This window comes from Phascolarctos cinereus, unplaced genomic scaffold (genome assembly GCF_003287225.1).
Source record: "Phascolarctos cinereus isolate Bilbo 61053 unplaced genomic scaffold, phaCin_HiC Scaffold_1;HRSCAF=81, whole genome shotgun sequence".
Classification (NCBI taxonomy): domain Eukaryota; kingdom Metazoa; phylum Chordata; class Mammalia; order Diprotodontia; family Phascolarctidae; genus Phascolarctos; species Phascolarctos cinereus.
The window spans coordinates 20,381,759-20,400,808 of NW_027555514.1; the positions used below are offsets into that span (position 1 = coordinate 20,381,759).

The 19,050-nt window shown below is 47.2% G+C and overlaps 1 protein-coding gene across 1 annotated transcript in view; it reads left to right on the plus strand.

Annotated features, from left to right (window-relative positions):
• The first annotated feature begins 10,274 nt into the window (after positions 1-10,274).
• The window catches only part of MTURN (maturin, neural progenitor differentiation regulator homolog), a 28,143-nt gene continuing 19,367 nt past the window's right edge, over positions 10,275-19,050 (plus strand). Inside the window, exon 1 of the mRNA XM_020993309.2 lies at positions 10,275-11,020. Coding sequence (XP_020848968.1) covers positions 10,859-11,020 — 162 coding nt within the window. The 5' untranslated portion in view covers positions 10,275-10,858. The remainder of the gene's footprint in view (positions 11,021-19,050) is intronic.

The following is a 19,050-nucleotide window of genomic DNA, read 5'->3' on the forward strand; positions in this document are numbered from 1 at the left end:
CCAAAGACAGCCCCCAAGCACCACTAGTACCTTGAAAACAAGTTCTAGAGGGAGAACCCTGTCATACTTAGTGGACCCCATAAGGAAGATTTACAGGAAGACATAGACAAGAGTCACGCAGGATGAGAATGGTCCGTTCTTTTACAGGTAGAAGGAGAGCCCACATCAGATCATACATGAAAACATTTAAGTATGGCCATCTTCCCAGATGGCCAAAGGGGTCTGACAGCACAACCCTCCAGAATCCTGAGCCCAGGCTGAGTCCTTCAGCCCACAGTCAGAAAGTCCATCCTCAAGAGTAACATAATACAATGCAATCCAACAACCACTTATTAAGTGCCTACTGTATACAGACCACTGGGCTAGGCCTTGAGGATGATACAAAAATTAGATCAGACGAGGCTCCAATACAGAGTGGCTATAATATCTACAAGGGATGTTCAGCCTCCTGGAGAGAAGAATTATCAGTGATGATAGAATATAAGCTTCTTGAAGGCAGGGGTTGTTTCATTTTTGACTTGGTATCCACAGGACTCAGATACAGTACTTTGTATATAGTAGGTGCTTAATCACAATAGTATTCTTTGGAGAGCATGATAAATACTTACTGAATGTTGAATCAATGAAGAAATAAATGAGTTGTATCCCTCCACATACAGAATTTAAATCCCTTGGAGGAGCAGAAACTTTTTGGTGTTTGAATTTTCAGCACCTAGGATAGTGCCTGGTACACAGTAGGAATTTAATAAATTCGTGTTAATTTACTGACTGTATTCATCTTGTACTTATTATGTATACACATCATCCCCCTCCCCTCAAATATAAGAAGAGCTTTGAGAGCAGGAATCACTTCATTTTCTGTGTTCATAAACCCTGGCCTGGTCCAGTGCCTGACGCATCATGGCCACTTAATAGGTCCTGCTTGATTCATCGGGAATTGACTGGTGATCGTGGCACATGACAAGTGCGCCAGAAGAGACAGACCAAGGATTGGGGTGATGTCTGGCGGGGCAGGTCATTCCCAGCGGCAGGGATCCGGTGAGGGTGACTCCATGAGGACTCTACACTTCCTATGGTATTTCTTTGATAATTGACGGTGACACATGAGAGATGCGTTTACACAGGAGTGCTGGGGGGCCGAGTCAGAAGCCTGATGTCTAAGGACTGGAGCTTCTCGCTGACTCCCCCGGGGACCCAGCCAGATCTGGATTCTCATTTTGGCCTGGTCACTCACTCACTCACAGGATCCGTCCACTCAGACAAAAAGAAGAGGAACTTTGAGGAAATGACCTGAATTCTTCAGGTTAAGGAAACAAACAAACACAAATAGCTAGCTCGTGAGGAGGAGTGGGTGTGAGAAGAGGCTTGGCTGTCGATCATGTCGATCACTGGAACCCAGGTCTAAAGCTGGAAGGGACCACAAAAATCATCTAGTCCAGCTCCCCCTCACCCCTGCCATGTTTTACAGATGAGGAAACTGAGGCCAAAAAGAGAAATGACCAAAGTCACACAGCCAGTGAGTGACAGAGCTGAGATGCAGTTAGCCAGCTTCTCAGCCCTCATGCCTTGGTCTATGGAGATGGACAGAGAAGTCTTCTGTCTCCCCCTCCCCACCAGTACTGGTACCCCTACTGAAGAGTTCTGTTCCACCTTCTCAGGCTCATCCCCCTGGGGTCACTGCCTGTTATATGTCCAAACTCTCTGGAAGGAATTGATGAAATAAACATAAAATAGGTAAGTTAGCTAATTCCTCTGGACCTCAGTTTCCTCATCTGTAAAATGAGGGGGTCAGAATAGATGGCCTAGAAGTGCATTCAATCTCTAAATCAGTGATCTTAAGGAAGGTTCATAATATTGTTTGTCTTTCTAGATGGATATTTTCCCTAGAGGAAATCCCAAATCCTCCAAGGATAATGGAATAATTATCTTGGGAAACCTCTCTAGAGAAGGACCTAACATCACTGGTTGCTGCAACACCTTCCCCTATACTTCCCCACCACACACACACCAAAAGAAACAAAATAGGAGCAATTTTTTAAAAAGAAGAAGAAAAAGGTTAAAATGACAATTCACCGTGAATTCTGTGTACGGTGCTCCCTCCTCACTGCTGCCTGGAATTCTCTAATAAAGTGACTATACACTTTGCTGTAGGTAATGTAGAAAACTCCTTTATCTTGGAAACAAGGACAAGAAGGGGCCCGACTGAGCAATGTTCCAGATTAAAATGTTTAAGTGAAAACAGCAGCAACCTCCTGTCCCCAACTCCAAGTAGACGTCCCTTTTTTATTTCTCCTCTAGTCTCTCTCCACCCAAGTCCATCTACCACATAGCTGCCAAAGTCATTTTCCTGTAAGCCTGGTTCTGACCATGTTATGCCTCTGCTCAATAAACTCCATTGGTTCCCTTATGACTGTATGAGATCCAACTGGAATTTTGCTGTTGGATATTTAGAGCCCTTTACAGCTATATTTCTAGTCCTATTGTATGTGACTCCCCTTCATACACTCAGTGGCCAAGCCAAACTGGCCTGTTTGCTCTTCATCACACAGGACATTGATCCTCCCATCTCTGAGTCTCTGCACAGGCTGTTCCCAATGCCTGGGTTGCGTTCCCTTCTTTCCCCTGTCTCTCAGAAGCCTGATGCCTTCAGCTAAAGTGCAGCCATCTACATGAAACCTTTCCTGATCCTCCCAGCTGCTAATGCTTTCCTCTTCCTCACTCAATTACCTTGTCTCTATTTTGTAGACTGGGAGTGTGGGGTAATAGATGGAAAGCTGGGCTTAGAGCCAGAAATACCTGGGTTCAAGCTCTGCCTCAGATGCCTGCTGGCTGTGAGATCTGGATAAGTTCTTTAACCTCTCAATGCTTTTGGTGATGTTCTAAGACTAAGTTACAGAGGTGGCACTAACCTGCACTGGTGGAGGAAGTTGCCTCACACAGAAGTTTCCCACCCAGGACCAGTGCTTCTCTGATCGATCCTTGTTTTTATCCGCTTCATTTGTGTATGCCCAGAGCCCATCACAGGGCCGGCTCTCCTAGGAGAGTCTAATGCAAATGTCAGGCTTAAGCCGGGTTGCACTTAGCATATGCTTCCTCGGTGATGGATGGTTAATTGATTAATTTCTTATAATTATAAAATGCAAAGAAAACCCAGAGGAAAATGCTCTTTGAAGGAAGAGGCAGAGCTGTTTTGAACTGGCTGGGGGAGGAGGGGAGAGAGCATTAATCCAGGAGCAGCCGTGAGAGGGAGATAGGAAAGGAAGAATTTTCCAAGGATGGAGACTCAGGAAAGGGAGAGGATTTCAGGCCTTCCTGAGGGAAGCAGTCCATGGGATGTGGCCGCCAGGCCCCTTCCTGTGGTCAGAGAATCTGGGTCAGTCCTCAGTCTCTTTCTTCTTCCTCCTCTCTTTTTGATGAACTCCCAATTTTCTTTCCCCATTCAAACTTTCACTGTGATGAAATGAACACTTTTCCGTTAAGGAAACTGGGCTCCAACATGTAGGCTTTCAAAGCATTTCTGTTAGAGGCTCTTGAGGCCAAGTCCAAGGTCGTTTTACACGCATGCCATTCTTATTAGTCAAGGAGAAGGGCTGAAACAGAGCTGGTGAAAAAGTTTTCCCGGATCCTAGGATTTCACAGACTCACTGAATTGGCAGGACCTCAGCAATTCCCTAAGGTAGCTCGTACAAAGAGTCTTCTCTATAATGCCCCCCAAACTGGGCATCCACCCCCTGCCTGAGACCAGCTGGTGCTGCAGAACCTGCTTCCTCTTGAGGCAGACTGTTGTACCTGAGGAAAGTTCTAACTACTCAGAATTTCCCCCTTATACTCAATGGGCTGTGATATCATCAATTCTGGAGGTCCCCAGCATCCAGCCAGACTCTGGTCTATGTCCTCCTGAATTTCACCCTGGGAGACTTACCTTCTCACCCTCCTAGTAAGCCCATAGCGAGCAAGCTCCCTCCCATTAACCTCCTGCAAAACTGTGAATAGGGCTCTCTATGTAATCCACCTGGAACAGAGGACCTCAGGACTGTCTCCTCTCTCATTCTGGATGTGATCACTCTCTAAATCTCAACATGTTGCCATCGTCCCCCTCCCCCCAACAAATGTAAGCTCTTTGCGAGGAGAAACTGTTTCACCTTGATTTATTTATTCCCCAGCACCTGGCACATAGTGGTGGGAGTAAGGAATGCTTGTTGCTTGACTCATTAAACCAATCAGGGCCTACTCTGTGCCAGGTACTATGCTAAACACTGGGGATACAGGCACAGAGAATAAAGCAGTCCTTATTCACAGTGAGCTTATGGTCTAATGAAGGGATGAGTTCCTATTATATATAGGTACAAAGGATAATAGAAGAAAGGGAAGGAAGAAAGAAAAGAAGGAAGAGAGGGGAAAATGAAGGAACAAGAGAAAGGAGAGGGAAGAAAGGAAGGAAGAAATGAATGAAGAAAGAAGAAGGGAAGGGAGATTGAGGAAAGCAAGGAAGGGATGGAGAAAGGGAGAGAGGAAAGGAAGGAAGGAAAGAAGGAAGAAGGGAGGGGAGGGAGGAAAAAATGAACAAAGAACAGAGGGAAGGGAGGGGTAAGGAAAGAAAGAAAAAGGAAGAAAGGGATAGAGAAAGGGAGGGAAGAAAAAGAGAAGGAAGAGAGGAAAAATGAATGAAAAACAAGAGAAGGGAGGATGAGGAAAGGAAGGAAGGAAGGAAAGGGAAGGAGGAAGAAATGAAGGAAGAAGGGAAGAGAGGGTAAGGAAAGGAAGGAAGGAGGAGATGGAGAAAGGGAGGAAGGAAGGAAAGGAAGGAAGGGAGGAAGAAATGAACAAAGGAGGGAAGGGAGGGGGTAAGGAAAGAAAGAAAAAGGAAAAAAGGGATAGAGAAAGGGAGAGAGGAAGGAAAGAAAGAAGGAAAAGAGGGAGGGAGAGGGGGAAGGAAGGAAGGAGGAAGAGAAGGAAGAAAGGTATGTGTGTGTGTGTGTGAGAGAGAGAGAGAGAGAGAGAGAGAGAGAGAGAGAGAGAGAGTATGGTTCTGTGGGAGGGAGAAGATCCAGAGAAGTTCCCCACAGAAGAGGGAGTTTGAGTGGCATCTTAAAGGAAGAAAGGGCATGAGGTCAAGGTAAAGAGAGAGTGACTTCTACGAATAGTAGCTGGCCAGTGCAAAGGCGTAGAGACAGAAGATAAAGTGTTTTGAGCGAGGAACAGAGGGTAGGCCAGGTTGTCTGCATTGCAGGGTGCAGAAAGTAATGTCCAGAGAATCTGGAAAGACAGGTTGGGTTCAGGACTTGTCAGACTTTAAAAGCAAGGCAAAGGAGCTTGTATTTTATTCTCAAGGAAATAAGAAGTCACCACGGTTGCTTGGGTAGGGGAGTTTCACAGTCAGATCTATGGCTAAGGAAAATTACTTTGGCAGCAATCTGTAAAATGGACTGGAATGGAAAGAGGGCAGAGAGACAAAATTGGAGGCATTTGCAATAACCTGGGCAAGAGGTGATGAGGGCCTGAACTCAGGCAGTAGCTGAATACATAGAGAGGAGGGCTCAGATGCTCTAGATGTTGGGAAAGTAGAAATGGCAATATTTGGCCACTGAATGGCTACTTGGGAGTGAGGGAGACTGAGAAGTCAAGGCTAATGCTGAGATTATCAACCTGAGACACTGGAAGGATGATGGGTAAATGCAGTCTGAACAGCTTTTTGTTTTTTGGAGTGGGGGAGAGGCACCACCATGAAACACTATTACACCGGCCCTCTAAAATTCCACTGGTCCAGACTGGTTTCCTAAAAATCTCAGATCTCTTCTGGCTAGCAGAAATCGCAGATGTCATCCAATGCAACCACTCCATTTTACCTTTAAGGAAGGTAAGGAGGAAACTGAAGCTCATCATTTGTTGAAGGTCCCACAGGTCACGAGTTGAAAGATGGGATTCAAACTCAGGTGTTCTGGTTCCAATGCCCCTCGCTCTTTCCAGGACACCGTGCTATGGTGGGGAAAGTGTTCTTGACCATCAGCTGAAATCAGTGCCCAGTGAGGCATCCACCCATTGTCTCATGTCACACTCGCACTTGACCCCTTTGCCCTCTGTTCTATATCTGCTGACTCCTTGTCCTAGCAAGCAGAGCAAAATCTAGGGGGCCCAAAGAATGATTCTTCTAGGACAGGGAACAATGTTTTTGTGGCCAGATTCCTAGTTTTGGTGCTTAAAATTCTTTTTAGTTAGAGACCACTCTCTTCTGTCAAACACTTACATCCATATCGTAATGTACCTAGGATTCAACTTCCTCAAAGGAGGTACTCCCTCTATGGACACAGATTGCAAACCCCCTAGGACCTTAATGGCTGGTCTTCATGAATTGCTGTGCCAAAAACATGTTCCCATCTCTGAGCACGAGTCTGGAGAGGGGCATGTAGCTAGGACTCCCCAAAACAGAGGCAGTAGAAGGTCCTTCCATGGTGACAGGATTTCTGCAGGCGTAGGCATAGCAGGTTGAATACTGGAATGCAGAAGATCTTGATATGAATCCCACCTCTGACACTTAATATCTTTGTGACTCTGGACATATCACTTGTCCTCCCTAAACCTCAGTTTGCTCATCTGTAAAATGGGGGTGTTGCTATTGTTTGTCCTTCACTTTCAAAGAGGATTAATGATGTCACATGGTGATGACTTGCGAGGGAATTGAATTTAAGTGAGGCCGAGTTTCACAAAGTTACCAGCTTTACACTCTCTTCTGAGCGACTGAAGTCCAGTGGCAGGTTAAAAAGTCAAGCTGACTGGAGATAACCCAGAATGCAGCAGATGACCTTGGCATCTTCAATGCCCAAGCTCTCCACAGCACCTGCTTCAGCCACCCTCATAGCCGTTGGAACAAATTGTTCTCATCTGCCCATTCCACTGGGAAAGTCTTCACAGGCTTGGGGCAGACATCGCCCTCACTCACTGACGGGTTTGAGGTGCATTGGTTATCTTGAGATTAATCTTGTAACTTTGTTCCTTTGCACTGGCTGTTCTCTGTACCAGGAATATACTTTCTCCTCATCTGCCTCTAGGAATCCCTGGTTTACTCAAGCTCGATCTTCTTCATGGAGGTTTTCCTGATGCCCACTGCTAGCACCCTATACCCCTATTTTCTATGTACCTACACACATATCTCAGCCTCAATAGAATGTAAACACCCTGAGGGCAGGGACTGTTCCACTTTTTTATCTTTATATCCCAGTACCTAGTCCAGAGTCCAGCACACAGTAGCATTTCTGATTAACTGAAATGAGATAATGTATTAAAGAGCTTTGTGAACTTTAAAGCACTATTTGAATGTCAGTTTTTACTGTTATTGCCTTGGTGATCCCAGCATGCCCTCAATACCTCTAGGAGGCTCCAGAACAGGCATACAATTTTGGTTTATGAAATCAGTTGTTTTTTTTTTTTTGGTCCAGAGCTATGATTTCATTAGCGTAGGGAAAGTATCTTCTACCAATATGAATCTATGTCCTGCAACTCTTCTGCAAGACTACTGCCTCCAGTGTCACATGATCAGTATGCATATCAGAGGGAAAACCCAAACCCAGGTGGGTACAGGGGACTGGAGGAGCAATGACAGAAGGGACTGACCAGTGTTAATGGGAAAGAAGTCTTGGAAACAGGAGAGTGTGGTACAGAAAAAGTGGCCCTACCACTCCAGGCAGGAAGAAAATTCAGATGTGCTCTAAAGCAGGTCAGCAGGTGCCAGGACTGGCTGCAAGCCCAACCCCTTCCTTACCCCAAACTCTCAACTCAGGGTTTCTCCCACTTCGAATTCAGCTTGAAAGTCAACAGAAATTCTTAATTTACTAAAATTTGCTTTGTAGCCAGCTTGGCTGAACCCCATCTATTTTTAGAAAGCAAGAGATACTTAAAAGGTTTCCTGTAGATTACTGATCTGGTGATTCAGTTTAATTCAAGGAGCATTTATTAAACACTAACTGTTGTGCTTCGGGATGGCAAAGAAAAAACAGTCTCTCTCCTTAGGGAGTTTACCATTCTACTAGGCAGCTATGACAGGTTCCCAGATCAATACAAAATATACTTCTACAGGCAGTAGGAGTAATGGAGAGCAATGGGGTTGAGGTGTGGGGTGTGGAAAGAAGAGAATGTTGGGGATTCCAAAGGTGGAAATCCTAAGATGATAGATTCTGAGCTGAAAAGGAACTTAGGGGCCATGAAGTCCTACCCCATGGTACCAGTAAAGACACTGAGGTTGAGTGTGACTAGCACAGAGTGACACAGTCAATAAGGCAAGATTTGAACTCAGGTCTTTCTAATTCCAAGCTCAGTACATTATCCACTGTACCACCTAGGAAGCGGGAGCTTTCCACCTACAGGAGGGCAGCTTGTGCAGTCTCAGAGATGGAGTTCTTTATTGAAGAAGCAGCAAAGTGGGCCAATTTGGCTGGGATACAGAAGGTTACAATGAGGGGGTATAATTTGCAATAAATGGGGGAAAATGGGCTGGAGCCAAGTTGTGACGGCTCTAATGCCAAAGTGAGGAGTTTCCACCTTATCCTGGAGTGGAGAGAGCCCCAGAAGCTTAGGCAAAAGCCTGTTTGAGGAAAGTCACTTTGGTGGCTCTATGGAGAAGAGATGGGGAGAGAGACTTGAAGCAGAGCCATCAATGAGGAGGCAGTTGAAATAGTCCCAGAGGAGAGGCAATGAGAGCTTGAAGCTGTGCTGAGCAGTTGATTGATGGGAAATTTGGTGAAGATCAAATTAACATAACTTGGCAACTTATTGGATGTGTGAGGGAAGGTGAGAGGTCAGGTAGAATGCCAAGGTTACAAACCTGGTTGACCAGAAGGACCGTGATCCCTCAACCGAAGCAGGAAAAGGGAGGAAGAACTGGAGGAAGAGATGAGTTCTCTTTGAGATTTTTAGAGAATATCCAAGTAGACCTGTCAATCACAGCGGGTGGATTTCTTGAAGGCGAGAATTTTCATTGTCCTCGGCAAGGTACTAGTACCTAGGGCAATGCATGTTCCAATGGACTTTCAACAGATAAGCCCTTTGGAACTTCATTCTTTTTTACATTGCATTCTCTGGCTTAGGCCAGCCGTTACTAAGCTGTACCTGGGCAATAGGAAGAATCTGCTATTTCCATGCTCTCAAAGAAGGGTTCACTTTTATTTTCTCAAGTGAAATATTTATTCTGTAGAACTTCATTTCCTTAAAGGATCCTGGAACTTTCTAACTGAAAGGGACCTTAGCAACTATAGTCCAACCCACTGACCTGATGAGGAAACTGAAGCCTAGAGAGGGAAAGAGCTTTGTTCAATTTTACACAGGTAGAGATAAAGCTAAGGCTATATGTGACTCAGTCTTCTTCCAGTGTTTTCCCCACTATACCGCAGTGCTGGGAAAGGGTACTGGTATGTGAGAATTGTTTTAAATTAGTCTGATATTCACTTCCTTATGGACAGAGCTTTACTACAGAGAAAGAAAATGGAAGGAAGGATCAAGAGTTGAAGAAAGGAAAAAAGGAAGGGAGGGAAGGAGGGAGGGAGAGAGGAAAAGAGGAAAGAGGTAATGCAGTATAGTGGCAAATCACTGGATTTGAAATCAGAGGACCTGGGTTCCAGGTTCCTCTGCTACTTACTACCTGTAGGGCCTTGGGTAAGTCACAACTTCTCTGGACCTCACTTTCTTCATCTGTAAAATTCGGGAGCTGGCCTCTGGCCTCTAATAGGGTTCCTTCCAGTTCTGAGCTTAATATGAAAAGAAGCTACCACAGAGGTTTGCACAAAGTGAGTGCTTAATACATGTTTATTGAATTGTTTAACTGAATTGAAGAAGGGAGGGAGAGTGAGAGGGAGAGAAAGCGAGCTTATCTACCTTGGTCCTATTACCTACCCAGTATCTTTGCCAAGAAAACCCCAAAAGGGGTCTCAAAGAGTCGGGCACTGCTGAAAAACTACTAAACAACAGCAAAAATTACTTGCCCAAGGTGCATTTCCCAGTACCTTTCTCTAAGGTTAAAAAAAAAAAGTGTTTGTATCTGAAACCCTGTGATCTTTCTGGCTACGTCCACGGAAACATTACCCCTGCTTACAAACCAAGGCAGTCGGGCAGGTTCACTTTCCACAGGCGAGAGTAGCGTAGCTCCCTCCAAAAGGGCTCCCATTGTGACATCACCGGGTTCGAGTATTCGGACCCAAGTAGCCTTTTCCTAACGTTCCAAGCCTAGCCGATTGGCTCCCCAGCATTATGACGTCACGGGCCGAGCAGGCTCCGCTCTCTGGAGGCGCGGCAGGAAGGTTTTGTTCGGTGACTAGGAGGAGCCGAGGAAGGCAATTGCGTCCCGTCCTCTCCCTAGAGCTAGTGCAGCGTCCGCCCCCACTTCCCCCCTCCCACTCCAGCCAGCCGCTGGCCACGCTGCCCGCCGAGCCCAACTGTCCGTGGAGCGGGAGGGAGAAGGAAGAGGAGGGGAAGAAGGAGGAGGAGGAGGAGGGGCAGAGTCCGTCGCCGCAGCCCGCCCCCAGCCAGCCCGTCCCCAGCCCGCCCGCCGCCTGCTTTTTACCCACAACATGTAAACAGTCCCCGCTAAGAGTTCTCCAGGGAGCCAGAGCGGGAGAGCTGGGCATTAAAGCAGGTCCGCGAGGAGCCCCCTGGCCCCGTGGATTCCCCGGGCGGGATCGCCGACGTACTGGGAGGCAGGAGACCAGAGGAAGCCGGGGCTGAGCCGAGCCGAGTTGAGCGCAGCGCTCGTGGAGGGGAGAGGCCGAGAGCTGCGCCCAGAGGGCCGGACAGCTAGAGCGAGGGAGCCACAGAGAGAGGAGGAGCGAGCGAGGAGGGCAGTGGAGAGGGGAGCGAGGCGGGGGCGACCGACGGGATGGATTTCCAGCAGCTGGCTGACGTTGCGGACAAATGGTGTTCCAACACCCCCTTCGACCTCATCGCCACGGAAGAGACGGAGAGGAGGATGGATTTCTACGCTGACCCGGGGGTCTCCTTTTATGTGCTGTGTCCGGACAACGGCTGCGGGGACAATTTTGTAAGTGCGGTGGGAGGGAGGTGCCTTTGGCCCGGACTGTTGGCTGGGAGGGGTAGGATGGACGGGCGGAAGGGGTGTGTGTGTGTGTGTGTGTGTGTGTGTGTGTGTGAGTGTGTGAGTGAGTGTGTAAGTGGGTGAGTGAGGGTGAAGGTGGACTTCCCCCTGTACCCTGCGCCTCAGCTCGCCTGGAGGGGCTTAGTGGGGAGGGGTCGGGACTGGACTGGCCATTCGGGCTTGGAGGCTATGGGATGCCGCCCTCAGGGTGGGCTGCGGACTTCCAGGGGGGCGGACCCGGCCGCCTGAGCGCACTCGGGGAGGATCCTAGGTGGCGCGGCGCTTCGGCTCAGACCCTACGGACTGGCCCAGCCCGGATTCGGGAGAGTTGCGCAGGAGCCCGAGAGAGCCAGCCAGGGGGCTGGGGTGAGAGCATCCCGTGGGGCCATCTCCGTCTCGAGGCCCCGCCCAGGCGGGTGCCGGGTCCTAGGCTTGCAGCCCTCTGTCCCTCCCCGCGCCTTGTCTGGATTCCCCCTCTACAGCCCACTGCTCCTGCAGGCAGCAGGCTCCTGCTCTGCCCCTCCCCTCTCGCACACTGCACAACTCCTCGGCTTTCCCAAACCCGGGTGAAACACCCCCCCCCCCGAACCCCCTGCTCCTGGAAACGGGCACAAAGCCTCGGTTCCCAGGGCTGTGCCTGGGCTCCTGAACCTTCTGCAGAATCTCCTCCCTGATCCTAAAAACGCGCTCACACAGACCCACACCACACACACAGACCCAGACACAGACACACACAGACACACACACACACACACACACACACACACACAAGCGCTCAAAAGAGCTTGGGCGCGCCTATACTAAAGCATTTGCCTTGCTGTGTTGTTATTAGCGGCTAGAGGATTGTGTGCATGTTTGTGTGAGTGTGTGCATTGACGGGTAACTACCTGGAAGGGTGGGGTCTGCAGCCTTTTTGGCCACCGTCTTTAGGGGTTGGAGGGGAAAATTGGAAACGTGCTCCCTAGCCACAGAATCCTTGGGAAGTCTCCAGTTACTAGGGCCCGGAACCCACTCCCTTGCCCCTCCCCTACTGGGGAGGAGTCCAGGGAGATCTTGGCACCACCTGCGTTCAGATGGACTAGGGTCTGGAACTTCAGGAGCCCCCCCAGAAATCCCTTCTTCCTTTCCTCCCACTCGGAATGGGGAAGGGAGTGGGAGGATCAGATTGGAGGGGATCAGCCTGGAGGGAGAGATACCCCACGATGCCCAGGTTCGCCCAGTGGGGGCAAAGAGAGGATCCCCTTCAGGCAATGACTCCTGAAAACGAGAGAACTAAATACCGCCGCCCCCCCCGCGCCCCCCCCATGTCAAGCGGCAGCTGCTCGAGCTGCTCTGTGGTCCTGGAAGCTTCGAGCTGCAGAGTGCAGGGCAGTGCTACCTTCCGAGGGAAGGGGCTCCAAAGGGGCCAGGGCAGGGGCGAGGAGTTGGAGGAGCCCAAGTCCAGGTTCAGCACAGCCTTAGGCTCTCTAGTGAGTCTGGAACAAAACTCTCCCGGACCTGCGATTCAGACCCTATACTCTCTTCTCCCTGTACCCAGCTCTGATCTCAGACACCTCACAAGTTCAGCCAGACTGATTCCCTCCCCCCTTTGACGGTCTTCCTCCACACTCTCTAGTCAGGTCTGTTCAAGGCCCTCCCATACTTCCAGGCCCAGTTTAGACAACACTGCCTCCAGGAAGTCTTCCTGACTCCAGGTTTCTGCTAACACTTTTCCTGGACATTACCATGCACTTACTAATGCCTTCCTTGTATCACCATTGTGTGTCAGGATTTCTACTTCCCACTCCCATTAGAGTAAGCCTTAATGAGCAGGGATTGCTCTCTGCCTTTAAACACAGTAGCCTAAACCTAGAGTCAGGTATGTGGTACAGTGGATGGAGTGCTGGTCCTGGAGTCAGGAAGACTCATCTTCCTGAGTTCAAATCTGGCTTCAGACACTCACTAGCTGTGTGACCCTGGGCAAGTCTTTTAACTCTGTTTGCCTCAGTTTCCTCATCTGTAAAATGAGCTGGTGAAGGAAATGGCAAACTGGTCCAATATTTTTGCCAAGAAAACTCCAAATGGGGTCACCAACAGTCCCACAGACTGCACAGCAACAAGCTTACACCCATTTGTGCTGTTGAATTGAATGTATACAGGTGATAAGAAAGGAGAATTGTCTTCTCTTCTGAAGCAAGTGAGGCCTTCTCTAAGAAGCAGCATGGTAAATGGGACTGAGCAGAATGGTTCAACTCTAGTCTTTGACACACACAAAGGGAACGGTCCTGGATAGTCACCTCATCTCTCTCCTTACAGAAGGAACCTCAGATGCCAGTCCAAACCCTTCATTTTACAGATGGGGAAACTGAGGCCCAGAGGAGATGAAATGATTTCCTCAGAGTCATGTGGACATAAGGGTCTGAGGCAAGATTCAGTGTCAGGTCTTCTGCCTCTAAGTCTCCCCCACACCAATCCACTATGCCACTTAGGCATAGGAAACCATTTGCACCCACTGGACCCAGATGGCTTTGGAGGAGAAAGTAAGACTAATGACTTTGCACGACTCTCCCTTACTCAAATCCAATTCTATTGCAAATCACGTCATCATTTCCCTGACGTCATGGTCCTCTTTGAGAAGGAAGGACAAACCACAACTTTGGTTGTTGTAAAGAATGTTTAGAATTTTATAGTATTTTAGAAAGAAGACTGGGCTGGAAGTTCACAAAGTGCTGGGGAGTCAGAAAGACCTGAGTTCAAGTTCTGCCCTGATACTATCTGTGTGTTCATGGGCAAGTTTTGCCTCTTTGGGCCTCCCTTGCCTCATCTATAAAATGAAGGCATCTTGGACGCACACTGGCTACATGACCCTGGGCTTAACCTTATTTAAGTTAATTCGTGTCCCAATGAGGTGCCTCACCACTCTTGCCTCAGACTACACTATAAACTTCTCTTTTGAGAAGAGGAAGTTAACTCACTCAAATGAAGTGAATAAATTTAAAAAAGCATTTATTAAGGCTTGAGAATAGAATTAGATAATATTTATAAAGCATTTTGCCAACCTTAAAGTTCTATGTAATTGTTGCTACTAGGAGTATTATATATTGCTATATGCTGAAGATATGCACTTAGCAACTTTACTTCATAATAGGCACCTTTTAATTAGCTGACTAAATTATCATGATTTGTAATAATAAACAAAAATAACATTTTGTAGGACTAGTTTTGAATGTCACTTCCTATGTACTAAACTGGAAAATGTTTCTGCTTATGCCCTGACAATTTAATGATTCAAATAATGAAAGAAGGTGGAAAAGGTTATCATTTAGTAGGCTAGAGTGTTCTCAAAGTTGATTCTGCAGGTTGCATTCAACAAAAAAATTACTCTGTTTTCTCCGTGAGATTTCCTTGTAACTCACTATGTCAGTTTGTTCTTATACTCTTCTCTCTCTAGTGCAAGGGCTTAAATCGAGAAGATGAAGATAAATCTTGAGAAAACTTGCTTCAGTGAAATCTGTTAAATAGCAGCAGAAAAATGAAATAAATGTAACCCTCTCTTGGAACAGCTAGAAATGATGGCATAGGGAAATGGAACTTCTTTGAAGGCAGGGACTGGACTATTTTGTGTTTCTTTGAATTCTCAGCTCTTTGCTGTGGCCTGGCCTGGCATACAGCAAGCACTTAATAAATGCTTGTTGACAGAAGTGTCCCTGAGATTCAGTCGAAACTGCCCCAAGACTAACCAAGACCCAAATATATGGAGGTTTCCTCAGTTTCTTTCTGGTTGAACTATGTAAGCTCTTCTGTTGGACTAATCTGGCCGTTCCCTTTTCCTTCCAATCCTTGTCTCCTCCCTGCAACTTTCCAGCTCTCATTTATGGATTAGCTTCCTCTTAGAATATAAGCTTGTTAAAGACAGAAACTGCCTCTCTTTCTGCTTGTACGTGTACACCCAGTGCCTGGCACAGTGCTCGGCACATAGTGGGCACTCAATAAATGCTCTGTCTGCCCAGCCATTTGTTGTTGAGGCTTTTTTCAGTCATGTCCAACTCTTTGGGACCCCATTTGGGGTTTTCTTGGCAAAGATGCTAGAGTGGTTTGCCATTTCCTTCCCTAGTTCATTTTATAGATGAGGAAACTGAGGCAAACAGGGTAAAGTGACACCCAGGATCACACAGCTAGGAAGTATCTGAGGCCACATTTGAACTTGGAAAGATAAGTCTTCCTGACTCCAGGCCCAGCACTCCACACCACCTAGCTGCCCATATCCATCCATCTGTCCATCAGTCTGTTATTTATATATCTATCCATCTATCCACTCATCCATCCCTTTTATGTATTTAAGCTCATCTTCTCCTCCATGTTAATAAATATGTATTTACTATATGAAATTGAATGAGAATAAATGCAAAGTCTTACATCTGGGCTCAAAAAGTCAACTTCATAAGTATAAATAGCCAGGCAGCAGTTCCCACAAAAACATCTTCCGAATATGGCTGCCAAGAAAGTTAATCTGCCTTTAGACTGCAAGAAGAAGAATGTAATATCTAGGATGGGGCAGGTGATAGGTCTGTTCTATCTTACGCTGGTCCAAGCAAACCTGGAATGCTGTGTTCCGTTCTGGGCACATTTTAAGAAAGCACACTGCTATGCTGGAGGGCCTCCCAAGGAGGTAAACAGCCTAGCTCTTATATCCATATGAGGAATCAGTTGAAGGAACTGGGGGCATTTAGCCTGGAGAACAGAAGACTTAGGAGAGACTTGATAGCTGTCTTTTTGAAGCAGTCCCCCAGAATGCAGACTAGACTGACTCTGTTTGGCTTTGGAAGGTGGAACTAGAAGCTATGAGTGGAAGATGCAGAAAAGCGAAATGTAGGCCTGATATCAGGAAGAGCTTTCTACCAGTTCCAAAGTGGACTGGACTGCCTGGGAGGGAGTGGGTGCTCCTAGCTGGGGGCATGGCCTGGATGATGATGACTCCCTTGCAAAGTGTGTTGTGGGAGGGATTCTCATTCATGCATGAGATTGGCCCTTCCAGCTCTCAGAGTCCTTGATTCTGAATGAGTAAATGATGTAGGTCAGCTCTTGGCTTCTGTTCCTTCCCTGTGTTACCTCCCTTCAGCTTGAGCCCTTCCAGGATTCATCTTTTGGCACCCGGTCAGTGCAGAGTTCCAGTGACAGTGACTGGCCCACCTTCCCCTCTAGAGACATCATTCTGGTGCAAGGAGAGCTGAGTTTACTACGGGAACCAGCAGGAGGGTGGCCAATAGGCACTGATGTGCCAGCTAGCTTCCCTTCCCTGCCAACCCAGAGCTACTGAGGGTTCTATTAGGCTCCATGTGTGTGTTATTGGCAACAGCCAACATACCAGATGGGCAGGCAGGTGTGTGTGTGTGTGTGTGTGTGTGTGTGTGTGTGTGTGTGTGTGTGTGTGTGTGTGTGTGTGTGTGTACTGCTGGAGACCAGTAGAAGCGAGTCTTAACCCCAGAGCACTAATTGACTTCATCCTTGAGCTCTGTCATGGGACTTCAACAGTATAGGAGAGAAAAGGGAGCTAGGACATGTATTGCTCATATTCAGAATGTGTAAGAACTGAGATGTTTGTTTCATTTCAGCCTTAAGGAACACTGAAATACAGAAGGGATTGCTACAAACCATTTGCATTCTATTTAAGGAAAGATGTAGGGATGCTTAGGAAAAATGTTGAGAACAGAGGGCCACATGGCTTTTACCATCTTATCATTTGTGGTCTAGGAGGAAAAGATATTATCTGAGACAGAGAGAGAGAGAGGATGGGCTGGCCACATGGCAGGAGTGAGGGGTGATGGGTGGCCATCCGAATGGATCCACCAGCACTCTGGAGATATCAGGAGAACATAATGAATGCCTCCAGTTCATTGGGTAGAGCAAAAGCAAGAATTTTGAGGAGGATCCGGGTGAGAGTTATGCAGGATGGGTAGGCGTGGACGGACTGTGATTTTCATCAATGGAGGGAACATTCTTGAATTGTTGAGTTGACCCGCATTTGAATATGATCCCAGGCATTTGCCTGCTCTTTAGGTCAGTGGTAGAGGGTAAAGGAAATCTATTCAAATGACATTTAACCTTGAGAATACTGCTAGATGTCCTCTTGCTAATAAGGAAATTAGGTGAAGGAAGAAATGTAAGTTGTATTTGGCCCCAGAGGGCAAACTAGGAAGAATGTAGGGAAAGAGCAAAAATGCAACTAGGCCGATGACATCAGGAAGTGTTTCTAAGAGGCCAAGGTCTCTGAGAGCAGAGCAGCCTTTGGAAGTCGTGAGATTCCTTTCACTGGATGTCTCCAAGCCAAGGCCTCCTGGTGTGCATGAGGTAGAGGGGATTCTTAAGTGTTCAGGCCCGAGTTGGACTTCAGGGGTCCCTTCCAATCTCCAACTGAGATCCTATGTATTTGCCATAATAATGGAATGCTTTCAGTGATGTGGGTTGAGGGCTAGCTGTAGAGATGTGCTTTGAATTCAGCCCCAGAAGGGGAGAACTAAAAGGTTGCTATTCCTAAGAACCAAGGTGGAATTAAGTTATTTACTCTTCAGCTGGGCATACCTGATCGTTTGGATTAGCTGGCACACTAGGCCTTAGTTTCTTCATAGGTAGAATGAGCAGGCTGGCTCTCTAAAGACCCTTCTAATTCCAGTGGTTATTTCTATTTATTAAGCACTTACTACGTACCACTCACTGTTCTGTGATAGAGGCCCTTATGCTTTGTGGCTAACTAGGTCAAGGTTTTTAGTGGGAGAAGAGCAAATACAAAGGTTCTTAACCTGGGGTTCTGTCACCCAGTGACAGGGTCTTCATGGTCAGTCCCTCACAGGGTGGAAGTGGTGAAGGGTTTCTCTTTCTCACTCACCGTAGGTTGGATCTGGTCCCAGGACACAGAGGCTCTGCCCCTTGGCTCTCTAGTCATTAGCCTACACCAAAGATTCTACCCCAAGAGTGGAAAAGACCCAGTAACCCTTCCCTCTGCTCCATGGGAAAGGTGGGAGGTCTCTGTAAATAGACAGCATGACTCACTGTGGCAGGCAAGGGATGGAATGGTCTGGCCAGAGTCCCACTAACATTGAATTTCCATACCCACACCAAGTGCCACTAACCTTGACTTTGCAGCCATCGTGAGATGATGACTGAGGGGAGCTGGGGTCAAGGGAGAAAGAGAATGACTAAAATGACTGAATTTGTGTCTACGTGTGTATGTGTGTGAGAGAGAGAAAGACACACACACACACACATACATACAGAGGCAGAGAAAGGAGGGAAAGAAAAGGGACAGAGGGGAGAAGGGAGGGGGAGAGAGAAAGAAAGAGAGATTTATTGATTTGGAGATAATATTTATTTGTTGTGAATAGAGAATGTTAGCCAGACCTATAAATCCTGTTCTACTAAATTCTGTTACAATCCTGTTACAACTCCCCCCCGAAAACTTGTTTTAAAAAATATTTTGATGACTACATTTTGGTGTAATTGGTTTCCTTTGTAATCTTGTGGATTTTATTTGATGCACTTAAAAACTTGATTGTGAGAAGGACCCCGTAGATGTCATTAGCCTGGCAAAGGCATCCAATGAAAGAAAAAGGTTAAGAACCCCTGGCAGTAGCAGGAGGAAATGGCTGTTGTCCAAGGAGCTGGGTTCAAATCCTGACTCCCTCCCTTATTACCTGTGTGTCTCAGCCTCTCCCAGCCTTAGCTGTAAAGCAAGGGGCTTGGACAGGAGGCTGATGAGAGCCCTTCCAGTTCCAAAGAGATAATAGGGGAGCAGGGGGAGGGCAAGAATTTGAAACTGGAAAAACAATCAACTTGAATAAAAAACATCAGTAAAGATGTGATCCTGGCTCTGATGTTTCAGAAGGTGCAGGCAAATAGCATGTGGCTGCAGGGCCCGTGAGAGCACATTGAGGTTAAGGTCATTGGTTCTAGGTTCAGTTACTTCTTCTGTGACCCTGGACAAGTCATCGTACTTCTGGGCC